This window comes from Colossoma macropomum, unplaced genomic scaffold, assembly GCF_904425465.1.
Source record: "Colossoma macropomum unplaced genomic scaffold, Colossoma_macropomum, whole genome shotgun sequence".
In the NCBI taxonomy this organism is placed as follows: domain Eukaryota; kingdom Metazoa; phylum Chordata; class Actinopteri; order Characiformes; family Serrasalmidae; genus Colossoma; species Colossoma macropomum.
The window spans coordinates 33,304,402-33,325,982 of record NW_023494789.1 but is presented as its reverse complement, the minus strand read 5'-3'; the positions used below and the strand labels follow the sequence as shown (position 1 = coordinate 33,325,982).

The window sequence follows — 21,581 nt, the reverse complement described above, 5'->3', positions numbered from 1 at the left end:
GCAGTCACTGATTTTATCATATATAGGCGAGTGCGGGGTACCACTTATCACCTTTCGGTTTTTGCTAAATAATTTTAAAAGTGTTTAAGCAAGACTGATATATTTTATTGCAAGCACCCTGAACATCACTGCTACAAATGAAAATGTAACTTTGTTTCCAGCACTGCTTACGAACAATAGTTTATGAGCAATTCAGCCGCAAATGTTACAACTAACCCCACAGGCGAGGACAGACTAGTTTTAACATTCATTAAAAAATGTGTTAAAATAATGCAGACAGAATTAATTATATCTAATTCTATATTGTTTGAACCAGATGCGCTTTCTAAACTAAATATGTAAAAATATACTCATAAAAATATATATGATTAGTGAAAAAAGGCTGTCAAATGTAACAGATTATGTTTGAACAAAAAGTAGTAAAGGAAATATCAGTGCAAAAAAATGTACATATATGCTTTACATGATATCTGTAGCACACTTTTGATGAATCCATGCGTAAAACTTCCAAAAAATGTGAATGTTTTGAATTTATAAGGGGGATAAAGAGTTCTCGCATTGTTCACTGTAGGAGGCTTTGCTGTAATGTTAAAAGTCCACTGTGGGGAGGTTGTACTTTAGCCTGGCTAGCTCCCACAGTGAGTCGCTTATATGTTTTGAAATGGTGCTATATTGCAGCTGCCAGGTGGATAAATAAAGTAACATAGATGTAATTTCTGTAGCTTGACAATGCAATGGGAATAGAGAAGACCAAAAAGCATGTTCTGCTTAAACTTGTTTTTTCATCCCACCTTAGTTTGTGCCTTGTGCTCCCCTACAATAAACACAGAGTTCTCTGCACACCTATTTTTATCAGAGGACATTCAGAATTAAGCTAAGACATGTTTGGTACCCAGATTTTACTTTTTTAGTTTTGATCTTGGGGCTATGACGCTAATGTAGCTCACAGGTAATGTACGTAGTCCACTAGTTTAGCTTCCTGCAGACCACTTGCCTAAATCATGATGTTTCATCTCATTTGATCTAGGCTATTTATGTCTTGTTATATATGAGTGTAAAAAATGCTTACAACTTGAGGCACTGGTTTCAGCAAATTCACTATTTTATCTCTTATATTCGGTATTTTCATGATTGTACCATTCTGCTTGATGTTTTTGTGTCATTACTTGGCTCATTCCTTATGTAAAGTATAATAATAAGGATTAGCTAATGCTGCTGGGGATAACGACCCAAATTACACCTACTGTGTATGTAAGTATGATTAACTTATGAAGAGTCAGGCCATAATTAAACCAATATAAAACTTGTGTGGTTGTTTTTCCACACAGTTAAATTTCATTTAGTTTTGGGTTATTGTCTTACAGTCTGGAGGGATTCTTTTTGATTAGGCAGATGTTTCTGTAATAAAGATGAGCAAGTTATTCCCAAAGGCTGCCGTCCACATGCATGCCCTCACACTACTGTTTACAAAAGAGGTAGTAGTAGACATCGCCTTAGTAGGGGTTTCCTTTATCTTAAGAACACTGTATATCGCTGTTGTTGGAACAAAACCTTGTATATGACATAATTTGAAAATGCCTTTACATTGTTATTCCATATGCTGAAGATACATTTTTGGTCCATCCTTTACCTTAATATCCTTTACATTTGCTCCAACGGCAACGACATGCTGTACTGCACTATACATTTCTACAGCAGCATTGCGTTTTGCGTTCAGTACTCAGTGTCACTACTGATATGTCTACATACACTGACATGATCAAGGAGACTTACTTCATCTCAGTCAGACACTGAATTACTAAAAGTGGTCTTACATTTGGTTCCATCAAGATGTAGCTACAAGATGTGCATTCAAGTTGAATTTAACTAAAGTCTTTAACCCTGGAAAACCTTAAGAAATCAGATTTGTTAAAAACAAGATTAAATTCGTACTGGGCAGTCATCTGCATCATCTGTTAGTGTGAAAGAATAATATTGATTTTTTTAGTTTTAGCAGTATTGAAAGAGCATTTCCAGAAGAAATTGTTAAACCAAACATTTTGTTGAATTGAAACTAGCATCTGTACCACTAGGGTGAGTGATCAACCACTCAACACTAGATTAGCCCGCCAACATGGGGGGGATATTTCACACACTGGGTATAGGTTCATTATCTTTACTAGTTCAGACTGTATCTTCAGCATAAGTGTGAAAAAGATAGTATGAGTGTAGGAGGAGAGAAAACTCTGAGAACTCGGACTACTTTTCTAGGCAGATTTGACCCAGAAGGCCGGACCCCCCTCTAATGTCCAGAAGTCAGACTAAGAGAGATCAAACCGAGGAATAGGCAAGAGATGTGGCGCGAAAGCATCCTCCCAGGAATTGGAAAGAATAGATTGGAAATTTATAGCACATTAGGTTGGATAGATGAGGGGGTCTAGGCCTGGTCCCACCCAGATTTCAGTTATTTCATAACTCCATTACTGCAAAGTTACATATCACATGATACCACAATACCAATAATTTGATCAAGTCTGCTCATCACTGAAACAGCATTTAGTCTAGGATTAAAATAAATCTAATTTCATTTCTATATGTTATCTGTGTGATTTTTGTAGAACGGTAACAGTGAGGATCCAAACTGTGTGGGTATAGAGGGGGTGCTGGAGGCTTACTTCCAGAGTCTCAGAACAGTCCAGCTGTACGGGCCGACCAACTTCGCCCCGGTCATTAACCAGGTAGCACGGTAAGACACACAAACGCACACACGCGCACACACACACACATACAGGGTCTTCTCCTCTGAGTTAGGATGTTTTTTCTGTCTGAGGACGTTGTGCTGTGTCAGTTAGCTCTTCTGACTCTGTTCATTTCTGATCACTCCATATACCCATCATTTATTTATAGCTGGCTCATTGCCATAGTAATATCATGTTGGGAGAGTGGAGATGGCTGTTGCGTAACGGCACAGATATACCAACTAGAAGCTTCAAGAGCTCACACGCAGAGGGACGAGGGGGAGGACAGACTTGTCAGCATTCTCTCTGTCGCTCTCACTCACTCTGCTGTTGTTAGGTGGCAGTAGGTGAGTTTAGACTGATTTAGACACTCAGACCACTTTTCTTATGCTTCATAGTCAGTGCTTAACATCTACACACAAAATATTGTACTTCACGAAGGTTTGTGTGTGTGTGTGAGAGAGCGAGAGAGAGAGAGAGAGAGAGAGAGAGGAGAGAGAAGAGAGAGAGGAGGGGGGAGGGAGGGAGGTTATCAACAAGAGTCAGTGATACTTTTGTTTTAGCTTATTTTATGCTGGGGAGACACTATGTCAGAGAGGTAGTGAGATGTAATGAGGATGGAGTGAGAGCTATGCAGACAGACAGAGAGAGAGAGAGAGAGAGAGAGAGAGAGAGGGAGAGAGAGAGAGAGACTTTTGCCATTTAGTTGGTGGGAGATTTTGCCTCGTGGGCACACAGTGATGCTGAGCCAATCAGACACGGTGCCAGTGGGACCCCCATAACTCATGCTGTGGGGACTATTACCTGCACGTCTCACACACACACAGACACACACCTACACACACACCTCCACACACAGCACTGACAGTCACTTACAAATGCCTCCTGTAGTAAAAGTCAAGACCTGTTTATGTTCATGAATATAGTTATGAGAATCATTAGCAAAACATACTTTTGCCAAAAAATTATGTGTCCGAAAATTGTATCTGATTTATGGTTTACAGCCGTGTGAATCCATCAGAAGAGACTAATTCTGGGAAATACAAGATCAACTGAAAACATTTAGCTGATATCTGAATTATTTTGTAGTGCATGCAGTGAAAAAAAGTAATGCACTTAGTTTATTTCATTAACTCCATAAATAATCAATCACTTGCTTTACAATCAGTCAGTTAATTACTTTTGAAAATAATTGTGTTCATTTGATATATTTTATTAATGTAGAAATGATGTACACATGTGGATCACGTAAATTCAGTGCATCACATTTTTCAGTATGAACGATTCTTTGACTACATCAGGATCTCCTCCACCATTTGTGAACATAAATCAACCTGACAGTAATTTATAACAATTCTAGCACCATTAGCTGTTCTTTGTAACACAGTGGCGATTCTAGTGTAAATCAGGGTGTCCATTGTGTGACCAATGACACTTCAGAGGCTGTAATAAAATTGGCAAAGATCATGATTTAATAGGGCAGATGATGATAGCAAAAGAAATTAAAACTCAAAAGATCACTGAGAAATACAAAATACTCATTTAGTTAGCTAAATTCATATATGACTAGAAATGAATGCACATGAAAGAGACTGTGGTACCTACCTGCCAATATAGTGAGGACATGGAGAGAAAACATTATAAGCAACTTGCAGTTTTATTACTTTTGCTTTGCTCTGGTGGTGTCAAACTGCATGTAACATCATGCACTGAACTACTTTCAGTTCATGAGTGGGTGGATGCATTTTAATCAGCCAGTGATGTGAAATAAAGTTTGGGGTAGCACCCAAGGCAGCCAGTCAGATTTCAGTGGTCAGCCAGTGGTCTGCTTGCTGTGTATGTGAGGAAGCTCTGTGACTTTAGCAAAAATGGACATCATTATTATTGTTGTTGTTGTTGTTATTATTGTTATTATTATTATTATTATTATTATATGCTTAGTTATGATTAAGTGATGGCTTCCATGGGTAAAGGGAGTGAGGCATATTTTGAAAGGTCAAAGTGACATTTGTACATTGTTTACTGGCCTGTGGGGTGTAATGAGAAATGATATGATGTGGTTTACATAATTGTATGTATGTTTGTGGACCTATAGACCTCCATGCCATCTGTCTTCTCTATCTATGTGTGTCTCTCTCAGGTCAGCGCAGGATGTGACTGATGGCTCGCAGTATTTCGTGCTGCTGATGATCACAGATGGAGTCATCTCAGACATGGTGCAGACCAAAGAGGCCGTTGTCAGCGTGAGAAAGCCTATTTCCTCTTGAATCTGCAATAAACCAGAATATGCATATGTACACTATATGTCCAGAAATCCCATTTCAAATGTACTGGATAGAGCTCCATCACTCCACAGAAAACGGTTCTCAATGCTGGGGTGCTTTAAACCGCTCCAGCTAATGTTTGGAGTAGCGCATGATGACCATAGGCTCATGTGTGGCTGCTCAGAACATCAGAGCATGTTGTTGGCAATGCTTTTCTATAGAGATCATACAAGCTGTGTGCATTTGCACGCCGGTTCAGTTCACTAATTAGAAGAGGTGTCTGGATACTTTTGAACATATTGCAATAACCCACAAGAGGCCCTGTGTTACGTGGAGTGTTTAAGGCAAAATGCAAGAGACTGTGAGTGCTTTTATAAAACAGTGACAGAATACATCATAACAAAATGCATCAATGTTTAATAAATAATTTGATGTATTATAAATGTATTATTAATTAATGTATTATTTGTGAGTTATTAATTATTCATTACAATAAACAATTCGTTTTACAAGAAATGTAGTTTGTTGACAGCAGGCTTCATTTGACAAACGACATAACAGTCAAAGATTATTCCATGAACAGCACAATAGCTTTTAATGGTTTGGCATATTGATGCCACACTCAGCAGTTGTGTGCAGTCATATGTGTGTATAATGCATATTTTACAGTGGTTTTGAATGAATTCAGATTTTAGAGTCATATTTTAGAATCAGACTTCAGAACCAGAACTCTTCATTTAATAACATGTAATTGTAAATTCTAAATATGTTAATATGCCTGTTGCCTGCAGTTAAGGGGTACTAACAAACATCAACTATACTAAGTTAAGTGTGAAATAGTAGCATTCTGGGCTCTGATAGTAATCTTCATCCTATGCCATTTATGTATAATTGTGTTTGAATAGCTTAAAGTCCCAGGGAACACTGTAAAATATTAAAAATATTTATGTGATACTATAATTGAGTGTTATATAAGCATCCAGCAAAACTTGAATGGAAAAAAACAAAACAGAAATAAATATGGCTTAAAAACACTGATCAGACCTGGGAACTGCCTGAGTGTGGTCCTCATATTCTCATGAACACATGTGATTGACATCCCTCCCTGCTACACCACTCAAGCAGACCTAAAACCAGGGCGATCAGGGGAGACATTGAAACAAGCACTACATATGCAGGTAGTGTTGGAAATCCAGCTTTTATATGGTATTCTTAAAGAAGGTAAGGACAAACGATTGAACGGTGGGCAGACAGCTCGATAGCTCAGTTATATTTGCTTGCTTTTGCTCATTGTTAGCTTTCTTTCAGCAAGTTTTTCTACTCTAACAGACAGAGTCAGCAGGGGAACACAGTTTTGTTAGCTTTGTGGGTGGAACAACTCACATCAGCCTTGTGATTGGTGAGGATACAGCAAAATACATCAGCCATTTAGTAGACATTGGAAGGTTATTCACATTACATTTTTTGTACATGAACAGTTCTATGCAAATTTGAACACATCTGGTCTAATTACATGTTTTGTTAATTTTCTAAGTGAAAATAAGATAACACATTCTATACAGGTAACTACGGAACCCTGCTGGTGACATCATGTTTAAATTTAATGTGCGGCCACGACATAGTAAGGCGAGGGAACAACATAATTAAGTCATGGCCATAACTTAAGGCGTGAAAACAAGATCTTAATGCGTGGCCACGACGTAGTAAAGCATGTTCTCGCCATAACTTAATTCTCTCATTCCCACACCTTTGTTTTATTTATATAGGATGTCACCGGCAGGGCTCCATAGGCAACAACCTTAAACACATTGGAAAAAAAAATACAAAATGTGCCATGTTTTGCACAAGGCACTTTTTTGTTTTAATTTTTTTAATCAATATTTTACAGTCAGAAATCAAACAGTAATTGTGCATTAAAATGTGAGGAAGTGTGTTCTGTGTAGAGAATGTTTTAACCTAATTTCACTTGGAAAATCAATATAACTTGTAATTTGGGTATAATCAAAGGTGCCCAAACTTTTGATTATGCCAGATATTGTGTGTTCACAAGAGCAAGATTAACCAATTTAGAAAGAACACACAGTTTTAGGTTCCCTGAGGGCTTTAATGGCTTTTTTTTCTTGTACAAATAAACTCTGATCATATGTCATGTTTGGATTCTCCATACTTGAAGACTCAGTTCAACTGATCTGTAGCTTGCACTTGACTGTGTTCAGTGATTGTTATTCATGTGTGTGGGATATGTGTGTGTCTGTGCTTTCCTGCAGGCCTCTGCTTTACCCATGTCCGTCATCATTGTGGGTGTGGGCCCTGCTGAATTTGATGGTAAGTTTGTGGTGTGTATTTATATGTATGTGTGTGTGTATTAGAGAGATGGAGAGAGCTGCCTGCTCTGCCCTAAGGTCAGAACACGCTTAATAAGCACAATTGTATATGCACACACACACACACACACACACACACACACACACACACACACACACACACACTCACACACAGTGTCCTGGGTGATCATTACCGCCTGTGTTAGTTCTCCTGTCTCAGTTATTAAAGCTAACTTGTGCAGCGCTGCCTAAAGCTCAGTATATCTCTAAGCCCAGCCTCCTTCCTTACCTTACAGTTATGCTTTGATTTGGACTGTTCACCTGGAAAATGAAAAATATGATGACCTGACCTGAAAAAATTAACTTAAATACTTTGTTTTCTTTTTTGAATATACTCAAAATGATGTCTGGTTGAATAATTAAAAGTAAACCTGAGTCATTTAATGGATTTTATATGTTTTTAGTAACATAATTTAACTTAATTTGACTAAATTCTCATTAATGCAACACAGTAAGATCTGAAGATAAATGTTCAATATTTTTATTCACAACATTGTATTGTATAAGCTTTGTATTGTTGTCAGAGCAAGTTTTGTTACAGACAAGAACCAGCCACTTTATTACATACACCTGCTTTCATCTACACTCACTGTCCATTTTGTCAGCTCCATTGAACACATAGGTGCACTTTGCAGGTTCTACAATTACAGACTGTAGTCCATCAGTTTCTCTGCATATTTTGGTAGCCCCCTTTTACCCTGTTCTTCTATGGTCAGGACCCCCACAGGACCACCACAGAGCATTATTTTGGTGGTGGATCATTCTCAGCACTGCAGTGACACTGATGTGGTGGTGGTGCGCTGGTGTGTGTTGCAGTGGTCTGAGCGGATCAGCAGCTGGTGCTGCTGGAGTTTTTTAACACCTCAGTGTCACTGCTGGACTGAGAATAGTCCACCGACCAAAAATATCCAGCAAACAGCGTCCTATGACCACTGATGATGGATTAGAGGATGATTAACACAAACTGTGCAGCAACAGATGAGCTACTGTCTACAAGGTGTATCAACAAGGTAGGCGTGTCTAATAGAGTGGACAGTGAGTGGACACTGCAGCAGCTCTGCTGTGTCTGATCCACTCATACCAGCACAGCACATACTAAAACGACACCAGTGTCACTGCAGTGCTGAGAATGATCTACCACCCAAATAATCCCTGCTCTGTAGTGGTCCTGCTGGGGTCCTGAATCTGACCATTGAAGAACAGGGTGAAAGGGGACTAACAAAGTGTAAATTGGTAAAATGGACAAAGAGTGTGGATACAAGATAGATGTACCTAATGAAGTGTGTGTGTGTGTGTGTGTGGTGTGTAAAAATACCAAAAAATGTTAAATAGAAAAATTAATAATTTAAATTTTTGCTGTACCATATTGAGCACCAAATGATCTACTACATTGTTTATCTGTATATTAAAATGTATGGATATGGTTTGTGGCTGTTTTGAGAAATTGACCAATTCCTGTCTGTCTATCTCTTTCTCTCTGTCCCTTGGCCACAAGTTTGTTCACTTCCTGGACTATAGAACAGGCTTAATAAACTAAATTCTGTTTGCAAACACACACACACAGTCACCACACACACTCACACACACATGCACACACAGTCTTACACACAGTGTCCTGGGTGATCATTATAGCCTGTGTTAGTTTCCCATCACAGTTATTATAGCTGAGTTATGCAGAGCAGCCTAAAGCTCAGTATACTCAGTACACTCTGTATCTGAATAATAACGAGCAGTAATGATGAGGCTTCATTACACACACACGCATGCTCTTCTGAATTATTTGTTTGAAAAGTTTGCTTACTGTCAGGCAGGGGTTCAGAGAAAAGACTACTTCAGCCTAATGAGGAGTGATCACTCACTCAGGAATTTACTGCGTGAGCGTGTCTGTACTGCTTATGGTCGAATGCAATGTGTTAACTGACTGAAAAGCTGATTTGTGAACAAAGACACAAGCATACTGTTGCTGTCACTCCATTTTTTTCTATTATTATTTTAGCATGGCATTTGATGTCAGCTGCCATTTACATTGTATGAACATTTCATGATCAACCAACCGCCAGAAATGGTCAGCAAAGTCTCATTATATTGATGTTTATTAGTGTTGGGAACATTTTGTCCTTCTTTTGTTGAGTTCATCATTTTGAAGGTGTTTCTACAACAGTGAAATGCAGGAACCCCTTTAAAAGAATTGTTCCACTCAATCCACAATTTAATAATGTTTACGTTGGAAGGCAAATGCAGTATTAGGAGTCTTGCCAAAGGCTCTTATTGGTAGAGGTGTGCTTGCCCAGGTGGGGAATCAAACCCCACTCTGCCACTGGGAGGACAGCAATGTCACCCACTATACTGCACCAACCATCACACCAACAAGTTTGCGTAGCTTAATGAAGACCTCTGTGTGGTTTGAGCGGGTTGGTAGAAGTTGTATGGTACTCAGCTTCACCTCATTGCATCCTATTCATTTTAAAACAAGAGCTCTGCTGCATCAAATGGTGCATGATGGTTTGCAGTGTGGCAAAATCTGCCTCGCCATGCAGTGAAAACATTCAGGAGATTTCAGCTCGATACAAATGTGGCTACCACTTTGTGTTCAGGCAAGAATAGACAGGTCTTTGTCATGAACACCAAACAAAACATACAACTTGCTCCAAAGGAAGAGAGGGGAAACAAAGGCTTTCTTTCTCTTATTTGAATCCGTAGCAGTTTAACAGTGAAAATATTTGGTTTTATACACACCTGTTGACAGTGAAGATTTGAAGAAATGACGTTTGATTGAAAGTGGGAATGCAAAGTTTAAACTAAGGTTACTTGCTACAGTAGCTAGCCTGGCATTGAGATTTGCCAAGAAACTTATGTGATGACTGATGTGTTCTAAAATTTATAAGAGCATTAAATGCCTAGTCTGTAATTTAATCTCATTACAAGCTTCTATGTTAGATTAAAACAAATAAAACACTGGCGTAGATATGTTCAATAGTTCCTTTGCAGCAGAATGCATCAAGGAAAAATGGAAGTGGATGCGTACCATTTTTTATGACTTCCAGTGTTACCTAAACTAGCCTTGTAGCTCCAGTTCTAAATTAATAAAGCAAAATTTGGACTCCAAAAATATCTTGGCTGATCAACCGCATCCAGTGTAAGTGGAAAATTGAGCAAATTTGATTTTTCGCTGAGCCATTCCTTTAACTTGATTAAAAAAAATTGGATCTTGGATGAAACTGAAAATTGTGTTAGTTTTGTACTAGCAGACAATGTCATGGCACAACAGCTGCTTAATTTATTTGCTTCATTTCTGACTTCATCTGAAACCAACAAAATCTATTCAGAATGCAAATACAGATTGCATGATGCTCAGAATAGTCTCAGTTGTCTCGTTATCCTTGCGCCTCGCGCCTCTAATTTGCTTTCTTTCATTCCTTCATTTCCCTGTTTCTGTCTTTCTCCTCATCGTGCCCCCTGTACCCCCATCTCTGTGTCCTCAGCTGCCATCTGTCACATACCCCTTGACCCCCTGCCATGCCCCTTCAGCACCTACGGTCATTTACATACACACTTGGATCTCGGGGATCGATACCTTTGCTCTCTCAGGCACACACACATACACACAGCACACACAGCATAAGCGTCCTCTGCACCCCAGAGAAGCAGTGCTTAAGCCTGTGCCTCCCCCAGAGGCTCAGCTAACTGACATCTGCCTCCAGCCTACACACACACTTGCACACACGTACACACCAACAGATGCTCCCCTCTCTCTCTCTCTCTCTCTCTCTCACACACACACACACACACACAGAATAATTGCAAATGCAAAAAAACTCTGCAACAACAAAGTATGAACAAACAGACCATCTCAATACAGCACTGTTGAAGTGAGAACTTCAATGATTGTCCACTGTTTTGATCCCTGAAGATGCTCCAAGAGTTCCCCTCTGCACAAAGAATTCCTGCCACCATTTTGAAAGGTATTCCAATTCTCGGAAGGGTTAAAGGAGGATGTTTCTAAAAGCAGGCCCTCAAACACTTGATTTAAATGGAGGATGTGAGTGTACAAGACTGTACACTTTAAGCAGTGCAGTATCCAGGATGCACTTTGATTATTTGTTACAACAGAAACTATGTTTTTGTCATGAAGAGCTACCACCATCATCGTGACATACACTTACATACACAGTAAACAGCCATATGTGGTCATCTTATCATTGTCTGCATGCTGAATTAAAATTATTTTACTAAATGGCAATCACTTGAAATTAAAATATGTGCTACCTAACATTAGCTAATGTTAGCTTACCATACCGTAATAGAAGAGCGATCTGCTAGTAAGCTAAAATTAGTTCAGCTGTTATCCAGTTTCATTCTACTGAAACAAACAGCACTGACCAGCATGAATTCCATGCTGATCTCAGCTAGTTTAGGCTGTTTTAGTGCTGGTCTGGTACTGGTTCAGCTGGACACACAGCATACCAGCATTCAACACACAACATACTATAGCATCAGCAGAAAAAGAAACACAGGAGTAGCCATGATTCGGCTAAAACAAGTGTTCATTATTGAGCACATCAGCAGAAAGGAGCACATACAAACCACCAAACTCGAGGGGGAGGTCACCTCTGGCCACTGGCCTCTCCCTAACAGTGAACTCCCTCCTCACACACAAAACCCACAACTAAATAACACAAACAACATGTGCATAAACATTAAACAACATAAACAAGTCTCTTTGTTGGAGGGTGCTCACTACCCTGAGCCTTTGCCTTATTATGTGGTTATCTGCCTAGCCAGTAGCAGAAGGCTACAGTTTGCTGGTTTTGCTGGTGAACAGCATATTAACTCCTACTACTTCTGAATAGCACCAGCAGTCAAAACACAACATATGCTGCAGGGCTGCCGACTCTCACGTATTGGCCGTGAGTCTCACGCAGTTAAGTCTAATCACACGTTCTCATGCCACACTTGTCATTTCCCATGCATTTTTACGTCTTACCTCATAATGACCTACCGGTGAACCTGAGCGCTCATAAAGTTGCCTACTTCTGCTCAACGCTCCAGCTTTTCTCACGCCATACTTGTCATTTCCCCCGCATTTGTACAACTTTCCTCAAAATGACCTACCAATGAACCTGAGCACTCCTAAAGTTGCCTACTTCTGCTCAGCACTCCAGCTTTCACTAATTAGAAACACTCTGGATGGCTAGTGGCGGTTTTACTGTAATGCCAGTGAAGGAGAGCACGCTAGCTAGTCAGTCACTGCTGGTCCAAGTGTATTGTAGATCAATAATGGAACCTGTATCCATAGCAACAGTAAACCAGCCACAGTCGCGTAACTACAGTTCACTCCTGCGATGTGCGACCTGAACGCACATCACTTGCATATCAGAGAGCAGAGAAAACCCTCCTGAAAAACCCATAGAAACCATTAAGTGTTTCTGATGGTTCCTGATGGTTTTGTAATGGTTTTGTAATGTGTTTTTTTAATGGGTTGATCACAATGTAAAGGATCCCAATGGTTTACCAGGTGACAAATGGTTGATTCTAAATGCAGTTAATGGTTTCCTAAAGGAATCTAAAGGTGTTCTACAGGACACTAGTGGTCTCTTTTGGAAACCATTAAGCCAATTCCCAATAGAAAGCAAAACCATTAAGTTTTAATTCTGATGGTTTTCTAATGGTCCTTTTTCAGCAGGGAAGCTTCACTACCCACATAGCAAACAGATGAGAACTGAAGGAAAATGAAAAAGTAAATAACAGGACTTGCTCAGTGATCTAAACATGATCAATAAACACAGATCTTAAATAAAATGACAAGAGACAGATCAGCGTTCATGACTACACACAGCATCACAGTTTACACTGCAGAATGAGCGCAGTTCTCTCTTACTGACGAGCTAAACAGTTTTAGTTAAACAGCTAGGTCTGCTAAAAGCAGGCTGTTCTTATCCATTTTCACTGAGTAGCTGTTAGCTTTGAAATCTGTGCTTATCAGCTGCAACCAGCTGAGTAATTACTCAGCTGAGTAACAGCTGGTTATCAATAACAGACCCTTTTAACTGCTCTGTGTTCTATATTCTCTGTAATTGAACTGTATTCTGCCCTTATTAGAGCAGGCTGACCAGGAGAGATAACAACCAATTATCAATACTGAACAAAAGCAGAAATTACGAGATTCCGTCTTTGCTCCTCTGAAGACTAACATGTCGTCATTCTTCATCAAGTCACTTAACATGACCGAATAGTGTTTGAGGAAATTATGCAAAAATTGTATATGTGCATATTATATTTTACTTAAAAGTAATGTTTATTTCGAAATGATAGATGTAGTGTTCATGTGGAAACAGGTCAAATTTGAGCATGGTGAAGAAATCTGACCTGTACAACGTTTTAGTAATTTTAGAGATGGAGTTTCAGGCTGGAAAATTAAAATGTATGCATTTCTAAGAAAACTAAATGTTGTGGACTCAAACTGCTTAAAAAAATTGTGTTAAAAAACTTATAACAAAACATGCATTAGAGCCTACAATAGTGAGCATAAAAAGTAGCACTATTGTGCAAATAGGATCAATGTGCAGCTAAAACACAAAAAGAATTAACTAAATAAACAAAAAAAGTAAAATAAATTAAATACACACACACTTTTTCTAAGTGGTTTATCGTCCAGGGTCGTGCAGGTTGCTAAAGCCTATCCCAGTGGTCATCGGACGGATGGCAGGAAACACCCAGGGCAGACACACAGTCATACACATTCATACTCACACCTAGGGGCAATTTAACACAGCTCTCTGCATGTCTTTGGAATATGGGAGGCAACTGGAGCACCTAGAGGAAACCCACGCAGACACGGGGCGAACATGCAAACTCCACACAGAAAGGACCCTGGTCGCCTGGCTGGGGAATTAAACCCAGGCCTTTCTAACCCGCCCCTCTCCCCCATATGTATATAGACAGCCATATGCCTGATCATTTTATCTTTGTCTGATTGCAAATAATTTCACTAATTGGCAATAATTGGCAATTGAAATTATCGCAATTTACTAAAATTATGACCAGTCAGCATTATCTGCATGCTGACTGGTCATAATTTTAGTAAATTGCGATCTCTTGAAACAGAAATAAATGCTAGCTAATATTATGTTAGCTTATCTTCCCTGATAGCAAAGCAGTCTGCTAGTTAGATAAATGTAGCTGTTATTAAGTTAGGCTAGGTTAAGGTGACAACATCCTGCTTTCAAGTTTTGCAAGTATTTGAGGTGGCTAGTATATTGAGGTGGTGTACAATGCCGTACACTTCCCTCAACAAGCGAGCATGCGAGATACATACATACAGTTGTATGCAAAGGTATGGACGACCCACATCAGCTTTGTAATTGATGAGGACCTGCTTAAATGCATGTGACCCATGATTAGGACTGCCCAGTTTACCCAAGAGAATTTTGGTAAAATACATCAGCCATTAAGTGGACGTTGGAAAGTTATTCACTGTACATGTACAGTCGCATGCAAAAGTTTGAACACTCCTAGTCAAATTATGTTTTGTTGATTTTCTAAGTGAAAAGAAGCTAACACATCCTTTACAGAGAACACGCTTCTGCACATTTTAATGCTCGATTACACAATTAATTTACTTGCTGAATTTAACACATTGGGGAAAAAGACAAAAAAGCAGCCTGTGCAAAAGTTATGGTATTATATTATATATTATTATATTATTTTATATTTTATGTTTTTTTTTTTCATTATGTAGAACTCATATTGCTAAATTTTACTGATTTTTTTTCTGCAACATATTTACATGGTTGCATTAGAGGATGCATTAACTTATTTTTACCCAGAAAATTTGAACAGTTGTGTTTCACTGACACAGATACAAAATATGGGAGGGTGGATCAGAAGTCTGTAAGAAAATAGTGCGGAATTGGGGAAAAGTGCATGAGGGTAACATAGTGTGTCTTCTCTCCTACAGCTATGGAGGAGTTAGACGGTGATGATGTCAGAGTGTCCTCTAGGGGGCGCTTTGCCGAGAGAGACATCGTGCAGGTAAAGAAAGCCTCTCTTTTCCAGTGTTACTCACCTTTACAACACAGCTTCCTTCATCACCTTCTAAATCTTCCTCAATTTCTGTCTCTCTTTCATTCTCTCTCTGTCTCTCGGCTGCCAGTTCGTTCCGTTCCGGGACTACATTGACCGCTCTGGTAACCAGGTCCTGAGCATGGCTCGACTAGCTAAAGACGTTCTGGCGGAGATCCCTGACCAGCTACTGTCCTTCATGAAGAGCAAAGGAATTGACCCTCGCCCCGCGCCCCCTGCCTCAGGGACACCCACCAAGCCCCCTCTCAACACACGCATCTGAGAGGAAGGTGGCTGAAAGGAGGAGAAGGAAGGACTGGAGTTCTAGGGAGTTTTAACGGGGCATGTAAACAAACTGGTGATTGGCCCCCTACTGTCAATGTAATATATACTGGTGATTGGCCACCTGACTGCTGACAGCACCTACACAGAATTTCACTCAGAAGAACGACATTTCCTTACCAACATCTGTACTCAGTATGCTCCATTCTAAAAAGAGAGAGAAGAAAACTACAGAAAAGGAAGCAGATGCTCTGCCCACATGTTAGTGCTGCTAAATGCCTTGGAACATCACAAACAAGACAATTTCATGTGACCAAAAAAAAAAAACAACAAACTTTTTCATCATCTGGCAGAGATGTGAACCCATTAAAAGTTGAAGGAAACACCTGGTCTGATTCTAACAGATTCTGCAGACATACGGAGAGAGAGAGAGAGAGAGAGAGAGAGAGAGAGAGAGAGAGAGAGAGAGGGAGAGGGAGAGGGAGAGAGAGAGAGAGAGAGAGAGAGAGAGAGAGAGAGAAGAACAGTGGGGGATGAATAAAGCTGAAAGTGAGAGAGAGATAAAAAGAAAACAAGTGAGAGTTATAGAATGATAAGAGCAGAGGGAGAGAATGAAGAAGAAGGAAAAAGAGAGAGAGACACCTATACAATGATAAAGAAGAACAGAGTGAGGAGAATGAATAAGGAAAAAGTGAGAGAAAGAGAAAGATCTTTGGAATGATAAAGAACAAAGGGACGAGAATGTAAAAGAAAGGAAATATGAGACTGAGAGAGCTATAGAATGCTGAATAACAGAGGAAGGAAAGGAAGACAGGGAGAATATGGGAGAGAGAGAGAGGAAGAATGGCAGAGAGAGAGAAAGAACGAGAATGAGTGCCTGTGGCTGGGGTGAAAGGGCATATGAGCTCATCTACTCTCCCACACTTTGATGACCCGAGCATGCAAGGGTCTCCACCGCAGTCTGCAAGACTTGAGCAGAAATAAACCATAACCTGTTTTTATGAACCCAAAGTGAGACAGTGACCAAGAGAACTTCATGAGCACCTGCTGCACCATATCTGCCACCAAAGAACTCCGAAGACCTGCTGACTAAAAGAACTCAGTATAGTCTGTGTCTGGAATGAACAAGTACAACTCTGTAGGTGTCTGACTGAGGACGTCCTAAATCCATGGTAGGTTTGCAGCCAACACGCAACAGAACTTTTCAAACCATCTGGCAGAATGGTGAGACCTAACTTTGAGAAACTCTGCCTCGCTGTTCAGGAGGTGTCTGCAAACAGATGACAAACAGTGTCATGTGTAATATGTTCTGAAATGTTTGAATGTATTTGCTCATTTTTCATTGGTTGTTGGCTGTCTGTGGCAGTGTTGAATAGATCTGAACAGATTTTGGATAGGAGAGAGAGAGGGATGGAAGAACATACAAGGAGGCTGCATGCCTTCCACAAACCAGTGGTAAATCCTACAGCAATCCAGCACCCCAGTCCCTAAACAATCCACCACATCCATAAACTACATTGTTCTTCACTTTATCAATCCAGTTTTATCCTTCTTTGTACGATTACATCCAGAAATCTCTACACCAGAGGTCCAATTTTTATTTTTTTAATCCAGCATCCGGTCACTGGTAGGTATGACACTAAGGCCCAATCTCATTCACGCCTCTCCCCTACCGCTTAGCCTTTAGACCTCCGTTTTGTGTGTTCAGCTCTAGGGGTAGGGTGTCCCGATATAAGTTGAGCTGGAGGGGTAGGGTGACGTGTTAGGGCTTCATGGCCCTCCAAACCGAGGTTTTTCAGAGACACGCTCCAAACAGAGTGTTATGAGAGAAAAACAGGCAAGATGGCTGTGCAAGTGATTAAAGAAACCCACAAATGTGAGAATTTTCTCCGTTAAAAATTATGATAACCATTGTATTATCTTAGTTTAAAGTCATTTTAATGTATTTTGGTCCTTTTCTTTATAACAAGCTTTAAAAAATCACTAATAATATGCTAAGGATCAGCAGCTAGCTAACTAAATTTCCCGTCCCACCTTAAATAGTCCAGTAGTGCTGACACCTGAAGCGCCAGAATGCAACTGCTGCATCATTTAAGGTGGAAAAGGAAAATCTGAACGAGACGCTGGTGAATAGCTGACTTCAGGTTCATATCACCAAACAATTAGGGGTGGGCGATAATAAATAATTGTCGTATCCCCCTCTTTGAAAGCATATAATGCTCTAAATTAACTAAAAAACAGCAGTGAGGTTGCTGAACTTTACCCTCCTCTGCTATCACTACAGACTGGCAGGGTCTCCAGAGCACCTGTTAATGAAGTAATGTTCTTTTTTATTTGAGGGTCCCATTTCATAGGGTATTCAACTGCTACCCCTTGTAACTCAGTTCCAAGGGTGAGGTGACACAATCGAAAACAAGGGGTAGGGGTAAAATAATATATGGGAGTGGGCCTAAATGTCCAATGACAGTGTGCTCTTGAGCTGGCATGAACTTTTGAAGTTTGTGCAACGATTTTGTGCACCCCTGATGAGTAGAAGAAAAAGACCTGAGACACATAGTACATTATCATTGGGCATCACAACACGCTTGGAGGAGAACACTAACTGCCAATTCTGTTATGTCAGCTAACAGACGCCTGCATTGGCATGCGGAGTGACGGGAGGAGAGGGAGGCTAATTATGACTCCTGGGCCAGGGATGACTGTGATATCTTGTGGTCTGAGAATCTTGTGATCTCCTGGTAAACATTCTTAACTTCATTGTAACGAGATTTTATTCAGAGTAATTTTGGACCATTTCTATCGGTCCATTCACCATGAAATGTACACACACTGTAAAGGGCAGCTAGTATTTCAAATGGTGTATAGCAGTGGTCACCAACCCTGCTCCTGGAGATGTATTTTCCTTTAGCTCCAACCCTAATCAACCCCACCTGAACCATCCAATTACTGCCTATAGAAGTACATGATTACCTGAGAAGATGTTGTTGGGTTGGGTTGGAGGTAAAACCTACAGGAAGGCTGTTCTCTAGGAGGAGGGTTGGTGAATTAGAAGGTTTTGATATGACAGTGACGATACACCGTACCCAAACCTTTGTACTTCTTCAGACAACCTGTAACTGCATTTCTACTCTTCCTTGCTGTTTGCCCTTGCTGTCTGGTGTTGTTATGCTCCTTCTTCATCCTCTTCATCTTCAGCTCCTCGCTTGCTCTGATGCTGTCTGATACTGTTACCTTCCAGTTTTGGAATATCTGAATGAATTCCTGGCTCCTTTCTTCCTTTCAAACATAACCTTTGAGGCTTTAACAAGCTTTACTGGTTGAATAATGCATTCTCGCGCTGGCCCTGGAGGATCCCATCTGTTTTTCAGAGCCTGCAGTGCTGCCTGTTTAGAGTCAGGAGTGACCACCGTAACGTGCATCACAAAAGAGCACAAAAAGTGCCAAAAATGCAACACGCCAGGTCTAGACTGCAAGGGCACCTTCAGACTTTGTTTCTTTTTGTGGAGAAAGAAGCCAGAGAGCGTGAGGAGGGGGGACAGAGAAAGAGTGCACCCACTTCATCACAATTGGCACTTCAAAATGTAGCACAGGGCCATTATGGTCATTTGGAGGAAGACGGAATGCGCCTGTTTTCCTTTGCAAATGAATGCAAAGTTATTCTGCGCCTTCTTCGCGCTGATATCACACTGACTCCTGTTCTAGTTGCGGCTGACACTTTCATGCCCCAAATCTGTTGGATGCTCCGTGTTTGGCAGCCAGTGGTGTTTTGTCGAGGCTGAATGCAGCGTGGTCTTTTCTATCGACTCTCAAGAGTATTTGCTGTGTTTCCGTGTCATTTGCATGAACATTAATGAAATGGTAACAGATGTTATTCTTCATTAGCACCTCCTCCTATTTTAGAGTATGTTATGAGTCCCTTTCTGTGTACCATTCCCCTCTTCTTCTTCTCCCCCTCTCTCTCTAACTCTCTCTGACTTCACTTTTAATTAAATGTGAGCAAATTGGGAAAACTTCAGCTGTGCTATGGGTTAAGGTTCATTAACTGCATTTATTTGAGGACCTCTATTAGCGCCGAACTTGACTTGCTAATTCCTCTGTGATACAAAATCTCTATTTATTTGCATTTGTAAACAAAGGAAGTATTGGAATGAATGATGAGTGTGTGAATGTGTGTGCGTATGAACTGAGGGGTCTAACTGAGTTTGTAGCTGTTCTCTTTTACATGTTACAATTTATGATATTGCATGATATCAATGGGGGATCATTCAGTGCTGGTTGTCGTTTCAGTCTGACACAAATGTTTATATATCTAGAGCTAGCCAACTGTGTCGGTTTTCTATGACAGTAGATTGTTTGTGTATATTTTTGTCCATGATTTTTGTTGTGTACAGTATATTCTGTTGAACTGCAGAATATTGTAGAAAATGGCACAAAGTACAATGTAGCTTACTGCAGATAGACAATATATTTCTATTGGTATTTTAGATCACAAATGAAATGTCTGACGTTTCATTTGTAAAACTTTAGCTTTAGCATGCAGCATAGCTGACGCTGAAAAATGCAGAGTAGATATTTTCATTTGTATTGCACATAATATTTTTACATTTTGCATGACTGTCAAATTGTCTCTTCAAATATGTATAACAGTGGTTATTGTTCAGTTTGTGAACCCTGTCGGCGCATATAATCCAACATGCACACAACTGCATTTCCAAATGTGATACTGTACAAGATATGAACACTTTTTTCTCCCTTCCACCTCCTCTTCTTTTGTCACTGAGCATGTTCTATCTTGCGGTGTTCCAACTGTATCACAGCGAAACACAGATATCCAAAAGAAAGCATAAAGATTTCAATGTCTATTTGTATCTTCACTATTGTCATTATTGCACCTTATCTCAGTTTTATACTCTTGACTTGATAAAGAATGAACGTGTTAAGAAATTAAATGGTTTGCTAGCCCAAGAACATTTGATTACCTGAACTAATACTGTACAGTAGAGGAGTGTAAACTGTGTTCTCTAGGGCAGGCACGTCAAACTGGGAGTGACAGAAGTGCTGCAGAGATTAGTGTTTACCCTCATCTAGCACTCAGGATTCAGTTCATGAAGTCCTTGCTAATTAGCTGATGAGATGAATCGGGTGTCTTTAATGAGGCAGTGTGCTGAAGTCTGCAGTGTTTTGGCCCACGAGGACTGGAGCCTGACACATGTGCTCTAGAGTGATGTAGCTCCATTCAGTACTTTGGGATAAGTGGGTGTGGCATTTGTGACCAAGAACTAATCATCCATCATCAGTACCTGACCTCACTAATGTTCTTGTGGCTGAATGCCATCAAATCCACACAGAAATGTTCCAACATCTAGTGGAAAGCCTTCCCAGAAGAGTAGAGGCTTTTACTGTAGTAATGTGGGGGCAAACTCCCTATTAATACCCTTAATTTCAGAAAAAAAAAACATTGGAAAGCAGGTGTCTGTAAACTTTTGGACATATAAAGTTTCCCAGACCCAGATTAAACCTAAGTCTTACAGTAAAAAGAATTTCCAGGGATGATTGATCATTGCACCGCAATTTAGTCCAAGATAGGTTTAATCCATGTCTGGGAAACTGGCCTATAGTGTGTATATAATTCATAGTACTGTACATTATAGTGGTTACATCTATACAGTGCACCAATTGTTTAATTAATTGTTGTGTTGTGTCCTAATTACAGGCCTGCATCTACAAAAGTGCTTCCATACTAAAGTTGTTTATAAGCAATAGGAAAAACAGTAGCTACTCTATGGCTGAGGTAAAACAGAAGAGAGAAGAACTTTTAGGATGATCTGACTCATCATAAAGGGACTTCAACAACACCCAGGCTGCCTAATTTG

General features: G+C 40.0%; 1 protein-coding gene across 1 annotated transcript in view; it reads left to right on the top strand.

Moving 5' to 3' along the window:
* Positions 1–16,124, top strand: part of LOC118808397 (copine-9) — a 141,769-nt gene extending 125,645 nt beyond the window's left edge. Inside the window, exons 17-21 of the mRNA XM_036571036.1 lie at positions 2,598–2,725; positions 4,858–4,960; positions 7,249–7,306; positions 15,323–15,396; positions 15,518–16,124. Coding sequence (XP_036426929.1) covers positions 2,598–2,725; positions 4,858–4,960; positions 7,249–7,306; positions 15,323–15,396; positions 15,518–15,709 — 555 coding nt within the window. The 3' untranslated portion in view covers positions 15,710–16,124. The remainder of the gene's footprint in view (positions 1–2,597; positions 2,726–4,857; positions 4,961–7,248; positions 7,307–15,322; positions 15,397–15,517) is intronic.
* The last annotated feature ends 5,457 nt before the right edge of the window (positions 16,125–21,581 follow it).